The sequence below is a fragment of the Bos indicus x Bos taurus genome, chromosome 11, assembly GCF_003369695.1.
Source record: "Bos indicus x Bos taurus breed Angus x Brahman F1 hybrid chromosome 11, Bos_hybrid_MaternalHap_v2.0, whole genome shotgun sequence".
Lineage (NCBI taxonomy): Eukaryota > Metazoa > Chordata > Mammalia > Artiodactyla > Bovidae > Bos > Bos indicus x Bos taurus.
In genome coordinates, this window is record NC_040086.1 from 67,559,803 (window position 1) to 67,577,956 (window position 18,154).

At 43.0% G+C, this 18,154-nt stretch overlaps 1 protein-coding gene across 19 annotated transcripts in view; it reads right to left on the minus strand.

The window, feature by feature from the left end:
• Positions 1-18,154, minus strand: part of AAK1 (AP2 associated kinase 1) — a 163,730-nt gene that overhangs the window by 64,312 nt on the left and 81,264 nt on the right. For all 19 annotated transcript variants that reach the window (XM_027555689.1, XM_027555691.1, XM_027555692.1 and 16 more), the window contains 2 exons: positions 6,168-6,276; positions 4,564-4,706 (listed from right to left, as the gene is read on the minus strand). In XM_027555689.1, the coding sequence (XP_027411490.1) occupies positions 4,564-4,706; positions 6,168-6,276 (252 nt within the window). The remainder of the gene's footprint in view (positions 1-4,563; positions 4,707-6,167; positions 6,277-18,154) is intronic.

Below are 18,154 nucleotides of genomic sequence, written 5' to 3' on the forward strand. Positions count from 1 at the left end.
GATGGCACCTAGATTTGGGGAGTTTGGGAAAGCATTAAAAAAAAAACACAAAAAGACAGGTAGGAGTCAATGACTAAAATCAACAGCAACAGGACTCCTCTAGACCAATCACAGGGGCCCCTGTGTACGTTTTGTTTCCAAGGTCAAGGAGAAGAGGAAACAAAGTCTCCCAAACCACAAGTGGCAAACCAGTGGCATACCCGGTAGTCTTCAGTACTGACTGAACACAATTACTGTGCTCCTAGACTGGAGTGACGGGTGACGGAGGGGCAAGGGCCAGGGCCTAAGGCAGGCTGGGAAGACAGTGAAGCAGCCACTCACTCATGGCCCGGCCTCACCCTCAGAGCCCAGTGTGCTCCCAGGTCCTCTGCTCAGACATCTCACAGGCTGCTCAGAGCAGTCAGGAAAGAGTCTGGGCTCTGGCTGCTTGAGACCAACCACCTACTGTGTCCCCAGGTAAGATGCTGAACTCTGCCTCAGGTTCCCGTCATGGGCAACCTTCTCCGCCACCTCATAGCAGCACCACGGGGCACTAGTATGCTGGCCACACAGAAATTGGGCAGGTGCTACTTATGGGTGTGAAGTGATGATCATTTAGGCCTTGTTTAGTCCAATAAATGTTGGAAAAGTGACAATGAAGGAAGACTTTGTTTAAAACGTACAAGTAGCACTCTCTAAAACAAGGCTCTGTAGCCCCCTTGGCCTCTTCCTTGCTCTCACCTCCCTGGGTGTCTGCTCAGAATTTTCTGAGCCAAGGATGTGCCTGCGCACTGATGCGCATGTTCTCCTTTAGCCCCACCCAGGCCCTAACAAGGCTGGTGCTGTTGTCTCTGCTGCACAGACAAGGAAGCTGAGGCTCTGAGGCCAAGTGATGGGAGGAACAACCCAGGAGCCTGAGGGTCTAGGAGAACACGAGGTCAGGGAAAAGTCACAAAGGAGTCAAAGACTACAGGGAGGAGAGCAAGACGGGGATGGAAACAGGAGGAGAACAAGTCGGAGATGGAAACACGTCCTGTGCATCTGGAAATATGAAGGATGCTTATTACCCACAGAGCTTACAACTCGGTTGGTACCAGTTACATGGCTACAGAACCAGAGTTCTCATATGAAATTGAACCCCATCTGACATGGAGGGGTGGAATGGGACTCTGGAGGGACCCAAGCTCATACAGGTCACAGAAGTAGTGTTGATACAGCCAGGCCATACTTCTCCAACCCTTTTCTTGGCCCCTCATAAACTGTTCTTCAAGATAAGTGGCAGGGACAAAGATCAGGTCCTAAAATGTTGGTACTCCTGCTACTGCTAAGTCGTTTCAGTCGTGTCCGACTCTGTGTGACCCCATAGACGGCTGCCCACTAGGCTCCCCCATCCCTGGGATTCTCCAGGCAAGAATACTGGAGTGGGTTGCCATTTCCTTCTCCAATGCATGAAAGTGAAACCTGAAAGTGAAGTCGCTCAGTCATGTCCGACTCTTACCAACCCCATGGACTGCAGCCTACGAGGCTTCTCCGTCCATGGGATTTTCCAGGCAAGAGTACTGGAGTGGGGTGCCATTGCCTTCTCCGAAAATATTGGTACCATTGCTTATTTTGAAATATACACTAACAGGCCCAAGAATTTCACTCAATGTTAAAACAACTAGGAAAAAAGTGTCATCACCTGAAACTAACACAACACTGTAAATCAAGTGTATTTAAAAAAAAAGGAGTGTCATTACATTCTTAGAGAAGTGGCCTACAGTCACTCTGGCCTGCTTTGTAACTAGCCAGGTACCAGGCCCTTACCCACCTCCTCATCTTCAAACACCTTCTTGTTCCCTCCCCTCGGCAGTCCTTAGGCCCTGCTCTCTGCCTGAAATCCTCTTCAGCCTCTCTGTGACCACCTATATCCCACCAGTCTTTCAAAATTCAACATTTCCAGAATATCCCAATCACCACTGCCAGATCTCATTATCTGACCACATACTAAGAGACTTTGTATTTCACTTCTTTAAGTTTCAGTTCCAAATATTTCACTTATATGCTCTCACCAATACTTTTACATTATGAGCGTAGGGACCATGTTGTATCTGCACTGTCCTCACAGAATTATGTTTTGTATGATGTGAGGCTCACAATATTCACGGATGTATACTTGTTCTGTCAGAAAAGGGGCTGACTGTGAGCTGAGGTGCACCGGAGAAGGCTGTCTTAGGCATTTGGAGACTTTGCACTCAACAGGACAGAAAAATAAAATAGGGCAAAATCATGAGCTAGTGTGAAGAAACTGGAACCTTGTAAGTTGCTGGCAGGATGTAAAATAGTGCAGTTCCTTTGGAAAATAGGCTGGCAGTTCCTCAAAAAGTTAGAGTATCCATTGCTACTGCTAAGTCACTTCAGTCGTGTCCGACTCTACTCGACCCCATAGACGGAAGCCCATCAGGCTTCCCCGTCCCTGGGATTCTCCAGACAAGAACACTGGAGTGGGTTGCCATTTCCTTCTCCAAAGCATGAAAGTGAAAAGTGAAAGTGAAGTCGCTCAGTCGTGTCCGACCCTCAGCAACCCCATGGACTGCAGCCTTCCAGGCTCCTCCATCCATGGGATTTTCCAGGCAAGAGTACTGGAGTGGGGTGCCATTGCCTTCTCTGAGAGTATCCATATGACCCAGCAATTCCTCTCCAAGGTGTGTACCCAACAGAACTGAAACTATGCGCTCACGTGAAACCTAGTACATGAATGTTCACAACAGCCTGAGTCACAATAGCTATAGCAGAAACAACTCAGATGTCCACTAACTGAGGAATTAACAAAATGTGATATGTCCGCACAATGGGATGTTGTCACAAGAAGAATGCAGTACTGACATATGCTACAACATACATGAACCTGGAAAACACTGCTTGTGAAAGAGGTCACATACCATACAAGCCAATTTAGGTGAAATGTCTGGAATAAGCAACAGAAAGTAGACTGGTGGTTGGCAGGGCTAAGGGAAGAATAAGAAGTGACCCCTAATGGGTACAGGCTTTTGGGGGTGGTGGTGATGAAACTTTTGATGAAGCTTTTGTGGGTGGTGGTGAGGGGAGATGAAATTTTCTGGAATTAGACAACGGTAATGGTTGCACACCCTTGTAAATATACTAAAACCCACCAACATGTACATTCTAAAGGAGTAAATTTTATGGTATGTGAATTATACCTTAATTAAACTAAAAACCATCCTCATAACAGAAAAGCTAGTATGCTATTGTGATCCTCAAACTTTGAAATATACAAAAACCAACTGGGGTGCCTAAGATAAAAACTCCCAGGCTTCCCTGGTACCATCACAAACACTGTGGCCCGGAAGATTCAGTGGGGACCCAGCAGCCCGCATTTAACAAGCATGGGAGGGGATGATGATGTAAATGTTAGCCATGAAGCATGTTTCAGGAAACATAAGTATAATCAAAAGAAATTGCAATTTAGAATCAGAAGAGCTGGATTCAAATTCTGGTACTCCTCCTTCCCAGTTATACGACCTTAGTTAAGTCACATAACCTCTCTGCTCCTAAGTTTCACTGACCATAAAATGTTAACAAGACAGTCTCTCACCCAAGAGACAGTGCACATGCAGTGTCAGAGTACACGGCACACAGTCAGTGCTCCAAAGATGCTAGTGAACCCTGACCAGGTGCCAATTCCATTCAACAAACGTCATCAAGTGATACAGTCTGAAAGGTCCAGTGCAAGGGAACAGTAATTCAGTTCAGTCACTCAGTCGTGTCCGACTCTTTGCGACCCCATGAATTGCAGCATGCCAGGCCTCCCTGTCCATCACCAACTCCTGGAGTTCACCCAAACTCACGTGCATCGAGTTGGTGATGCCATCCAGCCATCTCATCCTCTGGCGTCCCCTTCTCCTCCTGCCCCCAATCCCTCCCAGCATCAGAGTCTTTTCTTAGCAGGACAAAATTTTTAAATTATCAATTAATGGATTTTACAAAATATAAAATAGACTTTAAAGACTAGGCACTGCTGTTTACAAACTTTAAATTAGCATATTACTACTCTTCATGACTCTAAAACAGTGAATTTTGGAGTTTATTAGGAAAAATAACAAAGATGTGTTCAGGCATTTGGCAATTATAAAGAACTTCTGAAAGCTACTTAATAATAAAATTGATACTATATTGAACTGTATGAGCATGCATGCTAAGCTGCTTCACTTGGGTCTGACTCTTTGTCACCCTATGGACCGTAGCCCCTCAGGCTCCTCTGTCCATGGGATTCTCTAGGCAAGAGTACTGAAGTGGGTTGCCATGTCCTCCTCCAGGGATCATCCCTCCACCCAGGGACCCAACTTGCATCTCTTATGTCTCCTGCATTGGCAGGCAGGTTCTTTACCACTAGTACCACTTGGGAAGCTCTATTATACTGTACTGTTCTGCTATTTTTTTCTCTGTGCTTTCTCTCCCCAAGCAGAATGTCAACTCATAATTTGGTACCAAGCCTGACGCTTTTCCCATACCCTCATAACATTTACCCCACTCCTGGAGCAGGTAGAAAATACTCTGTAAGAAAGCTTCAGGGTGATCTGTTACCTTCAGGTCACGGTGGATAATAGGAGTTTTGCACTGATGCAGGCGGGCGACAGCTTCACAGGTGTCACAAAATATCTGGAGTACTTCATTTTCTGTAAAACCTGTTTGCAGGCGCTGGTTCATTAGGTTGACCACTTGGCCTCCTGAAAGGGGTGCAGAGCAGAGGAAAGGTAATAAACATTCAGCCCCTTCACTTATTCAAGAGAATGAATGGCTGTCCACAGAGGAGCAATCTGGATTCGGCTAATTACTGGCTGAGCCAGGATTAAACCCCAGTATCTTGATTCCCAGCCTGCGACCTGTTTTCTACTGCTTCAAAACAGTTTCTTCATTTTATAAAGCAGCTCAGATGTGAGCTGCCCTCATTCTGTCTTCAAGATTAGCAGCAGAACTGACAACATGGTCCTGGCTCTGGTTGCCTGGTTATACTGTCCCTGTTGTGCATCAGATGGGGCCACAGGTTCAACCTGCTGTACCTTTTAGTAAGAATCAGATTGCACAATAGACCCCAGGAGGAGGAAGAAGACAGTTTGATAGCCTGTACTTTAGGAACAGCTTGGTCTCTCTGGCTTTACTGCCTGCTGCCTGGCCTGCAGAAATGCTACATCAACACTTAACCCCTAGGACTGAAAGACTGATGACCTCGCTTAGAAAATTACCCAGCTCCCTGGATTCTCCTACTACCTCATCTGTGAACATTTAACTGTCCAAAAAGGAATGGCCAGGAGGAAACAATGCGGTACTATTTTATAAAGTCAGGCTAACAGCTGTTACAGTAAAGGCTGGAATTATTGGTTAACATCATGTTTTTAGGATTAGCAACATATTTAATTTATGGACAGTGTCTTGAAAGGCAAGGACAATGTTAGTGGAACCAAGGGTGATTATAAAACTGGGCACCAAACAGTGAAAAAGCGACCCAAGAATGTAAGTGGCAGCTGCTAAGACCCAAAAAGCTGAACCTCCAAACAACAGCTGTATGAAATACAGTCAACTCTGAATACATTCATGCTCCAGCCTGGGTTTCCCAAGATAAATACTGCTCAAAATGCTAAGCTTTCAACTACTTAACTACTGTTAACAGCAGCATGATTTGAATGGAGCCTTATTGGCAATCCAAACTGGAGCAAGAAGAGGAGGGTCATTTCCATTAGACAAAAAGGATTCTTTCCCTCCCAATGCAAGGATGGTGGTGTGGGTGGAGAACAGAACACACGAGTGAGGGAAGCTGAATTGTTTCTTTAGTCCATCTGGAGTCGGGTCTTTATTATGTGCCTTCATCATTTGCTTTAAAGCATCATAAAGAACACATTCATTCTCATCCTCATACATCCACATTCACGTACAAGCACCAAACCTCCCAAAACCTAACAAAATTAGAGTTCTGTATTATCCACCAGTATTTGTGCCACTGATCTTTGACATTGTAAGACTAACCAAGAAGTCACAGGAGGCTCTGTCTCTCTCAGCCTCTTTGTCTTCCCATCCTTAAAACCAGAACAACATACATTAGAGTACAGTTCCTGTTAACTGCAATGACCCCACCCCCTTGACAATCAAAGTCCTAGAGAAATGAAAGCATACAATCTGGCTCATGTACTTACCCCTGCAGAAGTCCATCAGGATGAGAACTTCCCACACATCACCGCTACTCACACTATTGATACTGGAGTCAATGTAACCCACGATGTTCTTATGCCCCGACAGGTCCCTCTGTAAAGAGTTGAGAAATAAATGATTCGTTACAGACACCAATAGAGACAGAACGAGCCAGGTTTTTCCATTAGCACAGACAACTTAAATACACAGACCAACATTGACAGTGAGCAGAGGTCAGACTAAGAAACAGGGTCAATAGAACATTTCCACTGGTCTCTGAGAGTCATGGCCATATCTTCAATAGCAATTCTACAATCCAACTAAACCATAATGCTCTCCTGAGTTCAGTTCAGTTGCTCAGTCTTGTCTGACTCTTTGAGACCCCAGGGACCTCAGCATGCCAGGCCTCCCTGTCCATCACCAACTCCCAGAGTTTACTCAAACTCATGTCCATTGAGTTGGTGATCCCATTCAGCCGTCTCATCTTCTGTCATCCTCTTCTCCTCCTGCCTTCAATCTTTCCCAGCATCAGGGTCTTTTCCAATGAGTCAGTTCTTCACATCATATAGCCAAAGTATTGGAGTTTCAGCTTCAGCATCAGTCCTTCCAATGAATATTCAGGACTGATTTCCTTTAGGATGGACTAGTTGGATCTCCTTGCAGTCCAAGGAACTCTCAAGAGTTTCCTCCAAAACCACAGTTCAAAAGCATCAATTCTTCAGTGCTCAGCTTTCTTTATGGTCCAACTCTCACATCCATACATGACTACTGGAAAAACAACAGCCTTGATTAGATGGACCTTTGTTGGCAAAGTAATGCCTCTGCTTTTAATATGCTGTCTAGGTTGGTCATAACTTTCCTTCCAAGGAGTAAGCGTCTTTTGATTTCATGGCTGCAGTCACCATCTGCAGTGATTTTGGAGCTCAACATTCTCTTGAACTAGATTCTAAAACCAAATGGTCACAGGCTGCCTACTTGCTCAGGGCATCAGTCTTCCCTATAAGCCAGAAGCGAAGACTCTCATCTCTAGAAACACTGCAGAGGGGCTTAGAGGAGAGCACAGTACAAACTATTTAAATATGTGAATTTTTAATTCAGAAAAATGAAACTGATCATTTTTTTCCCCGGTTGTAAGAACAACAAGTGAATTCAATTTGACTTTCAAACTATTCATACTGTTTTTCTCTCTTTAGGAAATATACGAAAAGAATAACTGCTTTTTAAAGTTTTGGAGGGACTACAATGGCAAGCATTTTGCTCACAATTAAGCCTTTCAAGCCAACCAACTGGGATAGAAGATGGGTTGTTTCCAGCTCTCTGGTTAGAACAGCATATCTCAGGGCTGCTCGTGGAATTAATGTTTCAACGAGTACATATTGAGCACTTCTCATGTTTCAGGACCCATTCAGACACTGGAAGTTGCCTCATCCCTTGGTATGGTTACTTCAATATCCATAGAGGCAAACCTTCCTGAAAATGATGTTCAAAATCCAAGGTCAGTGAGCAAAAATTGAGCAAGCTGGGTAATAGAATTTATGCACAAATACAAAGTAAGGCCCTATTTTTAAACTAGTTTTAATAAATTGTTTTACTTCTGTTTAATAAAAATACATGGGAGGGAGGAGGCGAGAAACATGTGGTTCTGTAAGAGTTACCACAAATTTGGCAATTAGAACCATGAGAATAGTAACCCCCACCACACTGACTGGAGACCTCAGCTGTTCCAAGTGATAAAGTCTCTTTTAACGGGAAAGTACATACCAAAACAAGAGGAGGCTTCACAGTATCAAACTAACACACCTGAACTCTGAGCATACAAATGAAAATTTCTTAGCACTTTCCTTGGAGTGAAGAAGTAAGAATGACTACTGCCTCAGAAAGGTAGAGCAAAGGTAGAAATGGGTCCGCTTCTACTGGCAATGGGGAAATCACTGGAGATCTAGACAAGAACAGTTTCGGAGAAGGAATAAAATGAAAGAACAATGGAGCTGGACTTGCAAAGAACAGGAGTGGCGTACGTAGAACCAGTGACTGAGGATGACTCTTACCGAACATTTTGAGCCGAAAAGGAGCAGCACTGAGGGAAAGGAAAGGGTGGGAGAGGACTGAGCACTGGAGAGTGGCAGGAGCCAGGAGAGACAAGCTTTAAGATACAGAAGAGGATGGGGATAACTGATGCAACAAGGTCCTCCGAGTAGAAAGGGTCAGGATTAGGAACACTGTTAAAGGAACTGGTCTTTCACAGGCATTTCTTTCCTCTTTCCTGGCAAACAGGAAGGAAATAAGGATGGATATGCATATTGGTTTAAGGCTGAGGGAAAAAGGGAATTTGAGGGAGTTCAGATCCATTGTTCCGTTTTGGGGTAGAATGCAAGATTATCTTCCAAGCGTTAGGGAATGAGAAAGAAGCCTGATGAGAGAAATAAAAGGATTCGAGCAACTGCTCTGGATAATTGACAAGGGAGATGATGAGACAGAAAAGCAGCCGCTGGAACTGAAGTTTCTCTAAACAGAAAGTGATTTCAGGGCTCATGTTTTAGAGGACTGTGCTTCTCCCTGCTTCTCAGTCTTATCAACTCTTCTAGAACTTGTTTCCATTTACACAGTGCTAGAAGTAGGAACATGTAGACAGAATTTCTTTGAAACTAAAATGGAGCAGAAGATTCTGTTCTCCAAATGTTCACAGAAGGGAATGAAAGACTAATGTTTCTGTATTTAACTGTTTGGGAAAATAAAAATTAGCAAACTCACCTCTGAGTTTCTCTCACCCCAAGAGGAATAATTAAGAATCTGGAAGGAAAATAAAAAGCAACTGATAGAGCCAAGAGGAGGTCAAGAGCTATTAGAGGACACACACTGGATAATCAATATCTGTAGATGGCATCTCAGAACAGTATGCCACAACGCTGGATGATTGGTCCAAGGCCAAATTGCCATTCACCATGTCTTCTGCAAAGATCTAGAGATACGTTCAAGTAGAAAAGACCATCTCTTTGGAGGGAGACGATGGCATTTTACTTTTAATGGCTTGGAGTCCAGAAACATCTCAGATTTTAGAGTAAAATGTCACTGGTTTGTATGTGATAGAGAAGATCTGTTTGATTGGCTGGGAAATGTAGAAAAAGGTCAAGAGGAAATCTTACTACAAGTTGAGATAGGCTCACATTCAGGGTCCAAGTGACAGCACTTCTCAACAGCAACAGGTGAGAGGATATCCAAGCTTTCCCTGGCTTGAGTTAAAAGACCAGCCCCACACTTACAGGAGAGATCTGGGCTGGAACCCACAGGGGAGGCACCTCAGTTACTACCTGTTTACTCAGGAAAAGGCAAGGTATAGGAAGATGCTCTGATGTCCTCGGTTACTACTATTATTTGGAGTATTGAGATAAAAGTCTACTTGCTAAGTCAAAATCTGATTTTCAGGGGAGTGGTGAATGTTCGGCTAAACTATAATCAGCTTATATATTACATTAAATCATGGAAGCGGTGATAAGTCTAACGACACTGTATTGTCATTCTAAACTATTTTTATTTATTTATTTGGCTGCATGGGGTCTTAGTTGTTGCACTCTGATCTTTGTTGTGTTATGTGTCCCATCTTTCAAGGCCACACAAAGACACTCTAGTCGTGGCAAGCAGGCTCAGCAGTCGCAGTGCATGGGCTCAGCTGCTCCATGGTATGTGGGATCTTAGTTCCCCGACCAAAAATCAAACCTGTGTCCCCTGCATTGGAAGGCAGATTCGTAACCACTGGACCACCAGGGAAGTCCCTAAACTTTAAATTAACATTAAACCACACTGATAAACATTATTAGAAGACCTACTTTATTGAATATGTTAGGGGAAGCACACTGACTGAAACCGCCCACCCTGGCCAGGCCCTTCAGTAACCATTCACATGAGTTGTTTTATGACAGGAGATCCTGGTAAAGAATACGGAACTAATAAGCCACCACCAACTGGAAGAGTTCGGGAAAGGTCAAAAGGAGACACCACATGTCCGTCCACTTCCCGGAATCCCTCTCGCTAGCATCCATCTTGGCTGGGTGATGCGAGCGCCACCAGGAAAGACTCTGAATTAGAATAACTGGCCAAAGACAACCCGGAAACCAATCCATCACCATAAAACCCGAGACTGCGAGCCACGTGGCAGAGCAGTTCTCCTGAGTTCCCTTATCCTACTGCTCTCCACCCAGGTGCCCTGTCCCAATAAAATCTCTTGCCTTGTCAGTACATGTGTCTCCTCGGACAATTCATTTCCGAGTGTTAGACAAGAGCCCAGTTTCAGGCCCTGGAAGGGGTCCCCCTTCCTGCAACAAATAGATATGTAAAGTGTTTGTAGTTAACTTAGTAACTTTCATAGTTAAATGCTTGAAGTGATGACAAACTTTTTTCATAAACACACACAAACACTACCATTGGAAAATAAGGCCTTCTACCGGATCCTACAGATGATCAGAAACTTTATCTGTGGTCCTAATTAATGGTCATTCATTGGAAGGGCTGATGCTGAAGCTGAAACTCCAAAACTTTGGCCACCTGATGAGAAGAACTGACTCATCTGAAAAGACCCTGATACTGGGAAAGATTGAAGGCAGGAGAAGGGGACAACAGAGGAAAAGATGGCTGGATGGCATCACCGACTCGATGGACATGAGTGTGAGCAAGCTCCGGGAGCTGGTGATGGATAGGGAAGCCTGACGTGCTGCAGTCCATGAGGACACAAAGAGTGGGACACGACTGAGTGACTGAACTGAATTAATGGTGCTTGTAATGCAGAACAGCATTCTATCCCGAGCTTCAAATTTTCTGCAGCAGGAAATTCCTACTAAGAATCTTAAAGCCTTACAAGAGAACAGAGGCCTCAATTCCTAAGTACATCTATAAAAACCTTCATTTTTATGTTCAAGAAAACAAAGAAGACAGCATTCTAAGTAGCATATCAATAATGTCACTCACCTCAAAATAGTCAAGTGAGTATGGTATGTAACTAACTCCCTTATGTATCTTTTGCTCAGACCACTCTTCCTTGGAACATCAGCATGACAAATTCCTGCAAATTCCTGATGCTGATAGTGCTTGCATTTGCATACAATAAGCTTCCAAAGAGGTGTATTTACCCAAATAGTCAATGATTTCTTATTTTATGACACAGCACTATTGCTGCCAACTTCTAGCATTGCACTGTGATTTCACAAACAGTTTGAACCAAAGTTAGCTTCTTTCCCAAAGTTGCTTTGTAAAAGTCTTCTGTCTTACTATTCCTCTCCCACTCCTCTTCTCTATAACTCTAAATTTTCTCTGTACCTATTCTCTATAACTCTAAATTTCCTTTATAACTATAATTCACAAGCAAACAAAAACTATCAAATCCGGTGCAAGAGTGAAAAGAAACGCTTTGAGATCAGGACTAGCGCTGGAGTTTCTACTGAAGGCTGTCGTATCTGAGGCCCTTGTGGATTTCTACCACATGAGTCCCAGATATAATCCTGCCTACACTTACATTTATGCTCCCTTTTCCAAGTCTTACTCGTTAACTAATCCTGTATTTACAGAACAGATCTTTAAAGTCACTTAGAGTCTGATTCTAGAGTCATGCTGCTCAGACTTTAATGAGCAAGTGAATTACTTGGGGGCTGGGGGGTGGGGTGGGGTAGGGTTGGGGGGCTTCTGTTTGAAAACAGATCCTAATCCAGTAGCTTTGGGATAGAGCCTAGGGTGTTTCTGGTCAGTGGCACCTAAAGTGCCAAAGATCTAGGGCAGTACTCCTCAAAATGTGGTCCAAAACATTTTCTGAGTAGAAACAAGTTCATAAGGAGATAAGAAGCTTGCTCCAGGACATAAATCAATCTGCTCACTAAGATGACTTTCTTTTCCTAGTGAGACTCCACCCATGAGGGAAGCAGTTCATTGATTTATGTTCTAGGACAAGATCTTCGTGAAGCATACATTGATCGACAACTGATTTTTGACAATGATGCCAAGACTCAGTGAGGAAGAGAAGAGTGTTTTTCACAAACTGGTGCTGGGACAACTGACCATCTATATGCAAAAGAATGAAGTTGGATACCTATCTCACACCATAAACCTCACAACTCCTCAAAATGGAACTAAGGAGAACCGTGCAGGGCACGTTCCCCCAAGTATAAAACCAAGCAGTTAATGATTAGGACAATAGAGTCACAGACTCAGTGTCTGATGCACACTCCTGAGTTGTTTTATAAATACTATAACTGCAACCAGAGGAAAAAAAAACTAACTGCATGATGAACCAGACTGTGTCCATGACATAAGCTGCTCCATCTTGAGCAGCACTGAATCTATGTTTAGCACAATTCCAAGAACAGGCCTCAAGAGAATGGGATTAACATCATTGCTTGTAACAATCTGAATCATTCTGGGCATTAAAGTAATTGTAGCTTGCTCTGCCTGTCTATATAAGTAGGCAACTAAAACTGTCAGCAAAGAAATGCTGATATCTTCCATTCTGAGAATATGGTTCCCTATGTCAATTTCTTCTACAAAGAAGTTATAGAAGATGAACCTTTGCCCCTGCTGCTGCTGCTAAGTCGCTTCAGTCGTGTCCGACTCTGTGAGACCCCAGAGACGGCAGCCCACCAGGCTCCCCCGTCCCTTGGATTCTCCAGGCAAGAACACTGGAGTGGGTTTGCCCCTAATTCCACAGAAATGGAATGACGTTGCACCGTAGGGAACTGAGGGCAGCTCTTTTGCTCCTTTCCGGTTTGCTCATTTCTCTTTCCCTCCAACTTTGAAATAAACTAATTAACCTGTTGATTCTTTTCCCAGATAAAAAAAAAAAATAATTAAGTAGTTAAAGAATGACTAGCTCTCTATCCCCAACAGCCCCCTAGCAGTCTTGCTCGCAGATCACATGCCAAGATAACATCTGACGAGTCAGCGGCCTGCATACAATGGAGAAAGATGCAGAACCCAACCTCCTGCCTTAATGATTCACTGAGATTCTCCCTCCTTCCCCCACCTTCCATCTCCTGCTTTATGAACTGTCATGGTTGACCAGAACCTTCAGAGTTGGTCTCAGGACATATTCTCCCCAGACTGGCCACCTTCTCCTGAGACTGTCAGCTTTTCTGATTAAAGCACTTTGCTTTTCTTCTTTGAAAATACTTATTTATTTGGCTGTGCCGGGTCTTAGTTGCAGCATGCAGGCTCTTTTAGTTGAGGCATGGGGATCTAGGCATGTTTGATCCCAGGGATCAAACCCGGGACTCTTTCACTGGGTGTACAGTCTTAGCCACTGGACCACCAGGGAAGTCCTTAAAACACCTTTCCTTTCTATTGACACTTGCTTCTCAATTATTTGCTTTTGAGCATTGAGCAGCCAAACCTGAATTTAGTAACAAAAATGGACCACAAATCTAAAAAATTCCTCAAAGAAAATACATGTGCAAATCTTCATGATGTTGGGTTAGTCAGTGATTCTTAGATTTTGACACCTAAAGCATAAGCAATCAAAGAAAAAACAGATAAACTTCATTTCATCAAAATTAAAAACTTTTGTGCTTCAAAGGATACTATCAAGAAAGTAAAAAGACAGTGCAAAGAATGGAATAAAAACTTGCAAATCATTCATCTGATAAGGGTGCCAGTTCAGTTCAATTCAGTCACTCAGTCATGTCCGACTCTGTGACCCCATGAACTGCAGCACGCCAGGCCTCCCTGTCCATCACCAACTCCCGGAGTTCACTCAAACTCATGTCCATCGAGCCGGTGATGCCATCCAGCCATCTCATCTTCTGTTGTCCCCTTCTCCTCCTGCCCCCAATCCCTCCCAGCATCAGAGTCTTTTCCAATGAGTCAACTCTTCGCAGGAGGTGGCCAAAGTACTGGAGTTTCAGCTTTAGCATCATTCCTTCCAAAGAAATCCCAGGGCTAATCTCCTTTAGAATGAACTGGTTGGATCTCCTTGCAGTCCAAGGGACTCTCAAGAGTCTTCTCCAACACCACAGTTCAAAAGCATCAAATCTCTGGTGCTCAGCTTTCTTCACAGTCCAACTCTCACATTCATACATGACCACTGGAAAAACCATAGCCTTGACTAGACGGACCTTTGTTGGCAAAGTAATGTCTCTGCTTTTGAATATGCTATCTAGGTTGGTCATAACTTTCCTTCCAAGGAGCGTCTTTTAATTTCATGGCTGCAATCACCATCTACAGTGATTTTGGAGCCCCAAAAAAATAAAGTCTGACACTGTTTCCACTGTTTCCCCATCTATTTCCCATGAAGTGATGGGACCAGGTGCCATTATCTTAGTCTTCTGAATGTTGAGCTTTAAGCCAACTTTTTCACTCTCCTCTTTCACTTTCATCAAGAGGCTTTTTAGTTCCTCTTCACTTTCTGCCATAAGGGTGGTGTCATCTGCATATCTGAGGTTATTGGTATTTCTCCCAGAAATCTTGATTCCAGCTTGTGCTTCTTCCAGCCCAGCGATTCCCATGATGTACTCTGCATAGAAGTTAAATAAGCAGGGTGACAATATACAGCCTTGACGTACTCCTTTTCCTATTTGGAACCCGTTTGTTGTTCCATGTTCTAACTGTTCTAACATGTTCTAACAGTTCTAACTGTTGCTTCCTGACCTGCATATAGGTTTCTCAAGAGGCAGGTCAGGCGGTCTGGTATTCCTATCTCTTTCAGAATTTTCCACAGTTTATTGTGATCCACACAGTCAAAGGCTTTGGCATAGTCAATAAAGCAGAAATAGACGTTTTTCTGGAACTCTCTTGCTTTTTCAACGATCCAGCAGATGTTGGCAATTTGGTCTCTGGTTCCTCTGCCTTTTCTAAAACCAGCTTGAACATCTTGAAGTTCATGGTTCACGTATTGCTGAAGCCTGGCTTGGAGAATTTTGAGCATTACTTTACTAGCATGTGAGATGAGTGCAATTGTGCGGTAGATTGAGCATTCTTTGGCATTGCCTTTCTTTGGGATTGGAATGAAAACTGACCTTTTCCAGTCCTGTGGCCACTGCTGACTTTTCCACATTTGCTGGCATATTGAGTGCAGCACTTTCACAGCATCATCTTTCAGGATTTGAAATAGCTCCACTGGAATTCCATCACCTCCATTAGCTTTGTTCATAGGGATGCTTTCTAAGGCCCACTGGACTTCACATTCCAGGATGTCTGGCTAAGGGTCTAGTATCCATTTTATACAGATGACTCTTATCACAGAGCATATGATAAGAACAAGGAAAGATGCTAAACACCATTAATTACTAGGAAAATGCAAAGCAAAATTATAAGATTATCACTTCATAACAACTAGAATGGCTGTAATAAAACACAGAAACAATAAAAAGTGTCAGTAAGGATATGGAGGTTGGAACCTGCATACATTTCCAGTAGGAATGTAAATAGTGCTGCTTCTATGGAAAATAGTTTGGCATTTTCTGAAAAAGTAAAGTTACCATTTTGCCTTGTAATTTTACCCCTAAGTATATATCCAAGAGAAATGAAACATTATGTTCACAAAAGCTTGTACACAGATGTCGGTAACAGCATTATTCATAATAGTCAAAGAGTGAAAAAAACCCAGCTGTCCATCAGAATAAACAAAATGTGGTATATCCATATAAAGGATTCCCAGGTGGCTCAGTGATAAGAACCCGCCTACCAATACAGGAGATGCAGGAGACATGGGTTCAACCCTTTGGCTGGAGAGATCCCCTGGAGGAGGAAATGACAACCCACTCTAGTATCCTTGTGGGATAAAATCCCATGGATAGAGGTGCCTGATGGGTTACAGCCCATGGGATTGCCAAGAGTCAGACACGACTGAGCGACTGATCATGCATGCATGCATACCCATAAAATGGAACATCACACAGTCACGGTAAGGAATCAAGTACTGAAACGCTACAACACGGATAAACTTTGAAAACATTAAGCTAAGTGAGAGATGTCAGACCCAAGATCTTATTGTATGAGCCCTTTTATAAGAAATACACAGAATAAGTAACAGAAAGCAGATTAATGGCTGCCAAGGACTGGGGGCAGGTGGAATGGAGAGTGACTGCTAACGGGTGTGGGGTTTCCTTTCAGGGCGATGGGAAAAAAAATTCTGGAATTTGATAAATGGTGATGGGTGAATGATATTGTAAGTAAAAAAGTCCCTAAGTTATACTTAAATTATATTTATATTTAAAAGGATGAATCTCAATTTACAAAGAAAAGTAGTATGATAAGATGGGAAAAAATAAAAATAAAATATACAAGGGGGTAAAGAAAAAGAAAATAAGATCTTTTGACTAGCACTGATCTAAAGCAGTCAGGCAGTCCATGCATGAATCCCTGCTCTAGCCTTTTGACCAGAAATTTTCCTAGATTAAGGTGACTTTCTTGGGCCTTCAGCCCATCTGCAGACAGCCATCGCTGTTGATCTTCTTTCAGTTCAGTTCAGTTCATTTGCTCAGTTGTGTCCAACTCTTTGCAACCCCATGAATTGCAGCACGCCAGGCCTCCCTGTCCATCACCAACACCCAAACTCATGTCCATTGAGTCGGTGATGCCATCCAGCCATCTCATCCTCTGTCGTCCCTTTCTCCTCCTGCCCCAAATCCCTCCCAGCATCAGGGTCTTTTCCAATGAGTCAACTCTTCATATGCGGTGGCCAAAGTATTGGAGTTTCAGCTTCATCATCAGTCCTTCCAATGAACACCCAGGACTTATCTCCTTTAGGATGGACTGGTTGGATCTTCTTGCGGTCCAAGGGACTCTCAAGAGTCTTCTCCAACACTTCTTTACAGCCAGCTAAAAACTTCCACCATCTGATTCTAGACTGTCTTCTTCAGAACAAAAAGAACAAGCTGCATCTATTTTTTCACTTTCCAAACAACTGAAATATTATTTAGACTTATTATTATTGAAATATTATTATTTAGAAAAAAATTAGAAGTTTTTTTCTTCTCTAGGTTAAACACACCCACTTCCTTTGACATGGTTTTTAGTCACACCACCATTTTGGCTGCTCCCACACTTAAACACTTCATTTTGTCTATATCCTTTCTGTAAGACTGGCCCCAGGGAATGAATGAAATATGCAGGCCTGGTCTGACTCATGAAAAGCTGACCAGCACTGTCACTCTCTATTAATTCCATTAATGTAACTAAAAATTATATTCCTTTTGGGGGGCATCCACATCATGCTATACAATCATATCAAGTTAACTGACCACTAAAACTTTTAAGTCGTTTTCTATTTGTGCTGCTTTTAATCTCTACCTTCCCAGAACTGTGCTTGTAAGGTTGATTAGAACAAAAAAACCCCCAAGTATATGACCTTACCTTGCTATTTCATCTCATTATAATCAGTCCATTGCTCCAATTTTAAGGATAATTTTGATCCTAGTTCTATCATCCAATGCAGTTATTATATTGTCCAACTTTATACTTGGCACACAATTAATAGATATGTCTTCTACTTCTTTAGAGTAGAAGCTATTTATTAAATGTAAAACAACAAAGTTAATGGTAAGCTGCAGTGCTTTTTTCTTAGAAAGTTCCCTCCAAACTAGTAGCACATCACTGATCAGAGACCATTACAAACAGTAGCAATTACACTCAGTATCCAGCCTAGACTCTCCATCTTGCTCACAGATCTCTGGTGAATGCCTTTATTCAAATGACACAGTCCACAGTCACTGGATCTATGGCACTCCCATGAGCTCCCTATCCAAAAACCTTCCCAAAGGAGGACATGATGGTGATAGCCCATGGCTTGTCCTTATTCAACCTGAAGGCTCTTTGGATCATTTCTTACTCATCTAAGTGACTATAAAACAGCTTAAAATTTAATTAAAAAATGAGTAACACATTAACTTCAAAAACCAAAACATAGCAGACAAGTATTTTCAAATCCAGTCCCCATCTCCTTCAGGGAACCCTCCCCTTTCTCTCCCTTCTTCCCTTCTGCCATTCCTCTTTCTATTCCATCCTTCCAGTGTTTTCTCAA